This window comes from Coregonus lavaretus (genome assembly GCF_964263955.1).
Source record: "Coregonus lavaretus genome assembly, chromosome: 7".
Lineage (NCBI taxonomy): Eukaryota > Metazoa > Chordata > Actinopteri > Salmoniformes > Salmonidae > Coregonus > Coregonus lavaretus.
This window is the reverse complement of record NC_139994.1, coordinates 52,782,921-52,791,969: the sequence shown is the minus strand read 5'-3', so window position 1 is coordinate 52,791,969 and position 9,049 is coordinate 52,782,921. Positions and strand designations below refer to the sequence as shown.

The window sequence follows — 9,049 nt, the reverse complement described above, 5'->3', positions numbered from 1 at the left end:
AAAGCCTTAAGATAAATAATCCACTTGTTTAGAGAGAAAAATGTAGATAATGTTTGAGTAAAGTAGTAATATGTTGGATGAGTGTGTTGGTGGCAACTCACCCCCTCTCCTACTAGGGGGTAACTGGCCCCTGGGGGCTAGTTACCCCTTTATGGTTATGAATGTGTTTCTACCTGTCATTTAGACAATGACTAGCCCAGTTAGCGCTAGTTTATGCTAACTTGCTAGCTAGCAACTTCACTAGTAGTAATTGATAGCCAGCTAGCTAGTTACCATAAGCTGCTAGGCGTGCTAGCTAGCAACCTTACTACCAGATAGTCTAAGGTAAAGTACATAAAAAAAGATAACATAACTTAATTTCAGTTGTAAATATTTCCACTAGTGACTGATAGCTTTACACTTAACCTCTTAAGGATCTGACCATACATTTTCTCCTAAAATGACATACCCAAATCTAACTGCCTGTAGCTCAGGACCTGAAGCAAGGATATGCATATTCTTGATACTATTTGAAAGGAAACACTTTGAAGATTGTGGAAATGTGAAATTGATATAGGAGAATATAACACATTACATCTGGTAAAAGATAATACAAACAAAAAAACATGCGTTTTCAATATAAAAAAAATTCATCATCTTTGAAATGCAAGAGAAAAGCCACAATATAATATTGCAGATGCAAGAGAAAGGCCACAATATAATATTGCAGTTTAGGCACAATTTAGATTTTGGCCACTAGATGGACGCAGTGTGTGTGCAAAGTTTCAGATTGATCCAGTGAAGCATTGCAATACTGGACTATTTTGTATGAAGTCTGCCCAAATGTGCCGAATTGGTCAATTGATACATTTTCAAGTACATAACTATAGAGAACATACAAACATTGTATGGTAATACAAAATTTAAGTTTACACACTCCCAGGAATGTCATACATGATGGATCATTAGCTTATACACTAACTTTCACATATCTAGATGGCTGGGCGGGGTGGGTGTGGAGACAGAGACAGCAGGGGTCCAAACTGTAGAATCCAATTCCTACATTTGAATATAAAAATGGATTTTATCAAACAAAACTAGGCTACATTTTATCTCTGGGACCCTTAAGATGACAAATCAGAGCAAGATTACTGAATGTACAGTAAGTACATTATTTACCTTCAGAGATGAATGTATCAAACCAGTTGCGATGATACGTTTTTTGTTGTTGTGCACTCTCCTCAAACAATAGAATGGTATTTTTTCACTGTAATAGCTACTGTAAATTGGAGAGTGCAGTTAGATTAACAAGAAGTTAAGCTTTCTGCCCATATAAGACATGTCTATGTCCTGGAAAATTTGCTGTTACTTACAACAGTCATGCTAATCACATTAGCGCACTTTAGCTCAACTGTCCCGTATACGGGACACCGATCCTGTAGAGGTTAATGTAACGTTATAGCATTTTAGCTATTTTACACAGCATTTTATGTCATATAGCTAGATAGCTATCTATGTTTTTAAGAGAGAGCTTTCCAATTGGCATCTCTCCCCCTGTTTTCAGTCACAGGTAGGGACTGGATTAGGTGTGAGCAGTGCAGGACGTGGGCTCAGGAGTTTTGCTCCAATTTTACTGGAGATAATTGTGACCTACAGGTACAAACTAGAATCGTGCAATAGCAGAGTGTAAGAGAGTTGCCACATCAATGTTACACTGAGTTAATTAGATAAGTTATTGTTATTAAATGTTATATTCCAATGTTATTTAACATTATTATTTATATTCCATTCCAATATTATATTCCAATGAATTAATTTTTGTATGAATTAAAAATAACTATTGAAAACCTTTTGCTTCTGAATGTAATTTTAAAGACTGATGGGATTCAAAATCTTGCATTATTCAAATCATATTTAGTGCAATTGTACATAATGGATTGTATGGAAAAGGAACAACAAAGAAAGAACAAAGAAAATTAATGTGCAGGTGAGTTAAAAAGAGGGACATCTCCTCATAGTGCGGATATTAATGGTGACATATTTTAATCCCCCCCCCCATTAAAATAAGAGAACTAGATTTAGCTTTTAAATATTACTTACTAAAGGATTTGTCAATAATAATTGATTAAATGGATTTTAACACACTTGTGTGAAACCCTATGCCATAATCTTTTTACCCTGGTACTTTAAAAAAACAGCCTTTTCTAAAAACAACATTTCATGAAATAACTACAAAAGTGTAAACTGTAGCCGTTTATTTCCATTTATAGTTTATTTGCCTAAGCATGACCTTCATTCACATACCAATTTTTTTCCAAACGTTGCTTTTTTGTGTCAGCAATTAAATATTGTTCTTAGGGGGCTAGTTACCCCCTAGTACCCTATGTCGGATTATATCGAAACAATATTGTCCTCATATCCACCAATATGTCACTGGACCCACACTAACTTAAAGTACTCCTAAAGGTTTTTTGCTACAATATGGTGGATTTAGGCAGATACAAAAGTGTAACCTAGGCCAACTTTTATTATAGGAACCGATTTTACAGCGTTTCCGCAATGACATTATAGACGTGATCATCATTTCATTGGAAAGCCTGCTGCTACACAGTTGTGCTCTCTGCTGCAAGCAGTGTCCACCCTCTCTCTACTCAGGCTGTAGTTGAATAATAAGAAAGGTAAGAGAAATTCAATGTATCTGTAAATGTATATTAATTTATTAAAGAGTAAGTTATTTCATTTGCATGACTTATTAACGGCTTTTTGTTTAAATCGAATGAGGTGGGTTTATACTTTTCCCACAACAAACCGGAACTATTGGATTAGAGATGGATATAAACTTGAATAGTTATTTAGAAAATAAGTGTTCCTGGTTGGTTGCATTTTATTTACAAAACATTCAAGATTCGACAAGATAAGTTATATATATATATGAAGTAGCACGTTTTGTTTTGTTTTTCAATCGTTTTTATTTTTCGTATGAATGTATGTATTATTCAATATTAATTTTCGACATTATTTGATACAGGCACATGCTGTAGTTTGCAGCAACAGCAAAACATTTTGGGAAATTGTTATTGTTCAAGAAAGTATTTAACCATTTAACATGCAAATGTATAATATCTAACTACATCCTTGCATTTAAAAAACCCTTATCAGCCCAGTACATCTCTCTCCCTACTAAATGTAAGCTCTTCTCTTCTCTTCCTCCCCTTCCTCCTTTCTTTATTTCTCCCTCTCTCTCTCTCTCTCTCTCTCTCTCTCTCTCTCTCTCTCTCCCTCCCTCCCTCCCTCCCTCCCCTCTCTCCCCCCCTTTCCTCCTTCCCTCCCTTCCTTCATGTTTCCATTCTTCTTTCTTTCTTTCTTTCTTTCTTTCTTTCTTTCTTTCTTTCTTTCTTTCTTTCTTTCTTTCTTTCTTTCTTTCTTTCTTTCTTTCTTTCTTTCTTTCTTTCCTCCCCCTCCCTCCTCCACCCTCCCTACATCTCCCTTGGGTGTGGTGTGGTGTAGCCATGGCTGTCCAGCAGCAGATCACCACTGTAACCACCACCCAGAGCTCCGGGGAATGGAGCACAGGACTGTTTGACTGCTGCTCTGACATGGGCACCTGTAAGTCACATGGAGTCAATTCCATAATATGCTCATCTCCAAACCCAGAACCAAATCTATATATATATTTTTTTAATGTTTTTATTTTGTAATGTATATTTGTATTACTATTTTTTTTTTTCGATTCTGTCAGAGTACATATTCATTATACAGTTCAATTTAAATCAAACTAGAGACTAGTTCTGAGCGCCTTACACCTCATATGCTCCAGAGAGAAAAACATTGTTGGTACTATGCAAAGACCTTGACATTTTAGTCATTGAGCAGACGGTCTTATCTAGAGCGACTTACAAGAGCAATTAGGGTTAAGTGCCTTGCTTAAGGGCACATCGACAGATTTTTCACCTAGTCGGCTCGGGGATTAGAACCAGCGACCTTTCGGTTACTGGCACAACGCTCTTAACCACTATAATTAACCACTAAACCGATACCATACGCCCCGGCCCCAACCTCCACCCAGAACACTGCAGGAAATAGGCTTACCAGGGGAGGGGTCTGAGCTGTGTTTTCCTGTGCGAATCTGACATTTACTGGAAGGGGGATGGGGGTGGGGTTAAAGAGGGACCTGATTGGAGAATTACAAACAGAAAGCCAGAGCTAAGTGGGTGACGTTATCAGGAACCATGGAGACCAACGGGGCTGCGCTCCAGGAATGTCAATAAAACGGAGACACCAGATAATGAATGTACAGCGTTACAGGGAAGCATAGAGCTCGTTTCATTAGTTTTACATGAACATCACGGTGCATTATGCGGGATACAGCGGCAGATTGACGAAGGCGGCATTTTCTGAGCTAAACGGACCAAGACGCACATCCAACAACAACACATAAAACCTCACATAATTCTGCCCCAAATCAATGACAATTTCTCTCAACCAGTGGCATATGGGCTTTTTAGGTGAGCGCTGATGCCGCCCTTTGATAAGCAGTGCCCACTTTGTATAGGGGGGTGCATATTTTGCTTGTCCATTCCCAGCGCGCTTCTCCAGGGTGCTGTTGGAGAGAAGCATCTCTGCAGCGCTCCACCAATGTTCCGTCTATCAAAAAAATAATCTAACAAAAATCCTGTAGCAGATATAGGATATGGTAGAAAGATTATGAGGCATTTTCTGTAGTCTACAGGCTGGAGGTAAAATGTATGACAATGTAATGAAACTGACACTTTTTACATCAAGCAGATTTCTCCGATCAAATAGCCTAACTTAAATGGCGCCCAATTAAATAAAAAATGAGCTGTCATGTTAACAAACAACATATCCTAAAAACAGGACAGGTAAAAGTAAAATGGACAATATGGAATGAACAATCATAACTGTTGTCCAGGAGTTTCACCCCATTGTCATGATTACATTTACATTTTACATTTTAGTCATTTAGCAGACGCTCTTATCCAGAGCGACTTACAGTGGTTTCAAGTATGTATCTGTCAATTTTTGACAAGCTGATCATAGCAAAACAGAAAATACTTCTGCATTTCCTGCTGTGTAAATACATTGCAAATAGGCTTCAAATAGGCTCGCGATAACTCCTGATAAAGTTGGGTAGCTGATATTCAGAGCTTAAATACATGGTAGGCTACACCCCAGTGAGTACGAGCTGACGTCTTTTGGATGTCTTTTTTTGTTCCTGTCTGGATGTCCTTTTGTGGGGTTTTACAAATGGTAGACTTACCACATAGATGGCCATTCATAAAATTATATTTCAGGCAACACTGTAGGCTACACCTCAGTAAGAACAGACCGACACCGATGCCTTTTGGACATCTTTTTCTGATGCAGTTCTGGACCGGCATTTATTTCCACATCCACTGACATTGGTTTTTGGTCCAGTCTGGACCAAATCTGAACCAATCATAGACATCTATGTTTGGTTCAGATTTTGTCCGGTCTGGACCAGCCTTGATTTGGCCCAAACATAGACGTCTATGAATTACTTATTTTCAACTTTCATTCAGAACCAAAAAATTATCCTGATTTCAACGTCGGGAAAAAAAGTTTTTTTCAATGTCCGGAAAATATGTATTTTCAACGTCCTGGAAAATATGTATCTTAAAAATACGGAAAATACCTTTTCATCTTTCATTCAGAACCTAAATTGAACCTAACTTCAATGTCTGGAAAATATGTATTTTAGATATCTTTTCAACATCATTTTGCTTACTGGGAGGATTCTAGTTTTGCTGGGGGCAGCATATTTTGGTACTGCCTATGGCAGCCCTGATGAACATCCACAATGAACAGGAGAGAAAACTGAAATCATTTGATGTCATCCCTGCCTTGCCATTATTGTATATTCATTAGTCGGTTACAGTGGTGTAAAATACTTTAAAGGACTACTTAAGTAGTTTTTTGGGGATCAGTACTTTACTATTTATATTTTTGACAACCTTTACTTTTACTTCACTACATTCCTAAAGAAAATGATGTACTTTTTACTCTATACAATTTCCCTGTCACGCCCTGACCTTGAGAGCCCGGTTTTTCTCTAGTTGGTTTGGTCAGGGTGTGAATTCTATGTTATCTATATCTACGTTGGCCGGGTGTGGTTCCCAATCAGAGGCAGCTGTCGATGGTTGTCTCTGATTGGGGTTCATACTTAGGCAGCCATTTTGCCTACCTATGTTGTGGGATCTTGTTTCTGTTTGTTTGGCTTGTTTGATGTATAGCCTTTAGAACGTCATGTTCAGTTGCGGTGTTATTTTGTCAAGTGTTTATTATATTTATTAAACATGTACGCATACCACGCTGCACCTTGGTCCAATCCTTTACTCAACGAACGTGACGTTCCCTGACACCCAAAAGTACATTTTGAATGCTTAGCAGGACAGAAAAATTGTCAAATTCACGCACTTATCAAGAGAACATCCCTGGTCATCCCTACTGCCTCTGATCTGGCGGACTCACTAAACACACATGGTTAGTTTGTAAATTATGTCTGAGTGTTGGAGTGGGCCCCTGGCTATCCGGAAATAAATATAAAACAAGAAAATGGTGCCGTCGGGTTTGCTTAATATAAGGAATTTGAAATTATTTATACTTTTTCTTTTACTTTTGATACTTAAGTATATTTGAGCAATTACATCTACTTTTGATACTTAAGTATATTTAAAACCAAATACTTTTAGACTTTTACTCAAGTAGTATTTTACTGGGTGACTTTCACTTTTACTTAAGTCATTTACTATTAAGGTATCTTTACTTTACTCAAGTATGAAAATTGGATACTTTTTTCACCACTGGCTGGTTGATGGTTGATGGTTTTCCGTTAGAGTGATCTGTTGATGTTGAGAGCTCTCTAGAGAGAGAGAGAGAGAAGAACAGAGGGAGAGTTGAGATCAGACTCACTCTGTCTCAATCATACCCAGCACTTAGTGGTGGGACTGAGGGAAAGAGGGAGAGGCTAAGTGGGAGGAAGTGGGAGAAACGAGGGAAGGAATTAAGATGAGGCAATATACAGTATATGTGTTGAAAATGAGTTTATTTACATATATTTTTGTATAGTTTTACCTCTATTTTCACTCTGAACAAACGTTGTTTCATCACATTGTAATCTACTGTATATGAATCATCAAGTATTATGTATCATAATACTATGATGACCTTGATTTGTCCCCCCCCAGGTTGCTGTGCCACGTGGTGCTTCCCCTGTTTTCAGTGTCAGACGGCCTCCCACTACGGCTGGTGTGTCTGTATGCCCCTGCTGGACCCATGTGCCTTTATGGCTGTCTCCTGCTGCATGCGCTCCTCCATGAGAGAACGCTATGGCATCCAGGTACAAGCCCTGGGAGTGGGTAGGGATCGAATGGGTTGGGAAAGAGGGTAGAGGGAGGTGGGGAGGGGGTGGTGGGAGTGGGAAGAGGGGGGAGGGTCAGGTAGGGGGTGGTTCCCACAGCACCTCTCATTTAACCTTCTGAGGGGAAATGGTGTTGGAAACTATCAGACTTTTGAGATGTTAAGAAATATCATTGGTGTGCTTGGAAATGTTGTTGTTCTTAGTGTTGTTAGTGCCTTGATTCCCCTTTAAATATAACGCTGAATATGGAATTAACTACAACCTTTTCTCTCTCCTTCTTCTTCCCTGAACTTTTCTACACCCCCTATTCTTCTCTCCACCTCTGTCCTTATCCTCCTTTTAACTCTGTCCTGTTGGCATGTTCTTGTTCTCTGCTTTCATTTTCTACCCATCTCTCCTTCCCTCTTCCCCCTCTCAGGGTTCGACCTGTGTGGACGTCGGGTTGGTGTGTTGCTGCTACGCCTGTGCCTGGTGCCAGATGGCTCGTGAGGTTAAGACTCGAACCACATCAGGCATCCAGCAGGTTAATATGGTCACCCAACAGCTTCACGTGGCTTAGGATCCCAAAAAGAGGGTAGTCACTAGATGACCAAGCAAGAAGGGCGATTTCATCAGAACTGCTGAGCAAGTGCTTTAACTTTATGTTCCTTGTCTTGTGTGACAATTAAACATAGGGCGTACTGTTTGCATTTATTGTTTGAAAATAACACAATTCCTATCATGGCCGAATAGTGACGTCCAAGTGACGTCCAAGAAAGAGGGCCATACTTAGATAGAACGCCACTATAATCTATAGTAAACATACTGTATGTTGAATGTACTGTATAGATGTGTTATACCATTATTAATGTCTTAACCATTGAATATTCATGTCAGGCTTAAAACATTCTTTACAGCTTACCATGTACTTGCCTTTCTTGTGCACTTGTCTTTTCTTAGTAGCCCTGACTTTGCTGAAAGCTGCTCCATTGAGGAAAGGTTTTGCTTACAATGACTGTGATATGTGGTTGTCTTACCTAGCTACCTTAAGATTAATGCTCTGGATAAGTGCGTCTACCAAATGACTAAATGTGTAACCCATGATTCAAATGCCAACCACATTTCAATTGAATGTTCTTATATATAAATATATGCCATTTAGCAGACACTTTCATCCAAAGCGAGTTACAGTTTTGCATGCATACATTGATTGTTTGGGTGATCCCAAGATTCAAACCCACTATCCTGGCGTTGCAAGCGCCATGCTCTACCAACTGAGCAACAGAGGTCCACTTGTTTCTAGTTGATTTTATTGCTTTCTCCTTGATTTGATCTGCATGGTCCATATGTGTTTTTAAATAAAGCATTTATCTGTCTTACCTTGACAGACTTGTTAAGAAGCTTATTGGGGATCCTTTTGTGTGTGTGTATGTGTGTGTGCGTCTGTGCGTGTCTGTCTCTGTCTTTCTGTGTGCGTGCAGTGGTAGACAATTAACGACTGGTTTTAAAGAATGGCTACATGTGACCAGTGATGTGTATTCCTGGATGCCAAGGGAAGCCAGGCATCCCCAAAACATTTACTAAGATTTTCTATTTTTTATAATTTCTCTTTCGTCTCTCTGTGTTTCATAATTTTCCTTTAATTCGCAAGAGGCTGACTGTATCTCATAGGAGAATGCATATGAGCGAGCG

At 39.0% G+C, this 9,049-nt stretch overlaps 1 protein-coding gene across 1 annotated transcript; it reads left to right on the top strand.

Annotated features, from left to right (window-relative positions):
* The first annotated feature begins 2,568 nt into the window (after positions 1–2,568).
* On the top strand, positions 2,569–8,742 carry LOC311131796 (cornifelin homolog A-like). Its single transcript, XM_084164925.1, has 4 exons — positions 2,569–2,657; positions 3,487–3,585; positions 7,206–7,357; positions 7,797–8,742. The coding sequence occupies exons 2-4, from the start codon at positions 3,489–3,491 to the stop codon at positions 7,935–7,937; spliced, it is 390 nt and encodes a 129-aa protein (XP_084021051.1). The 5' UTR covers positions 2,569–2,657; positions 3,487–3,488; the 3' UTR covers positions 7,938–8,742.
* Positions 8,743–9,049: the final 307 nt, after the last annotated feature.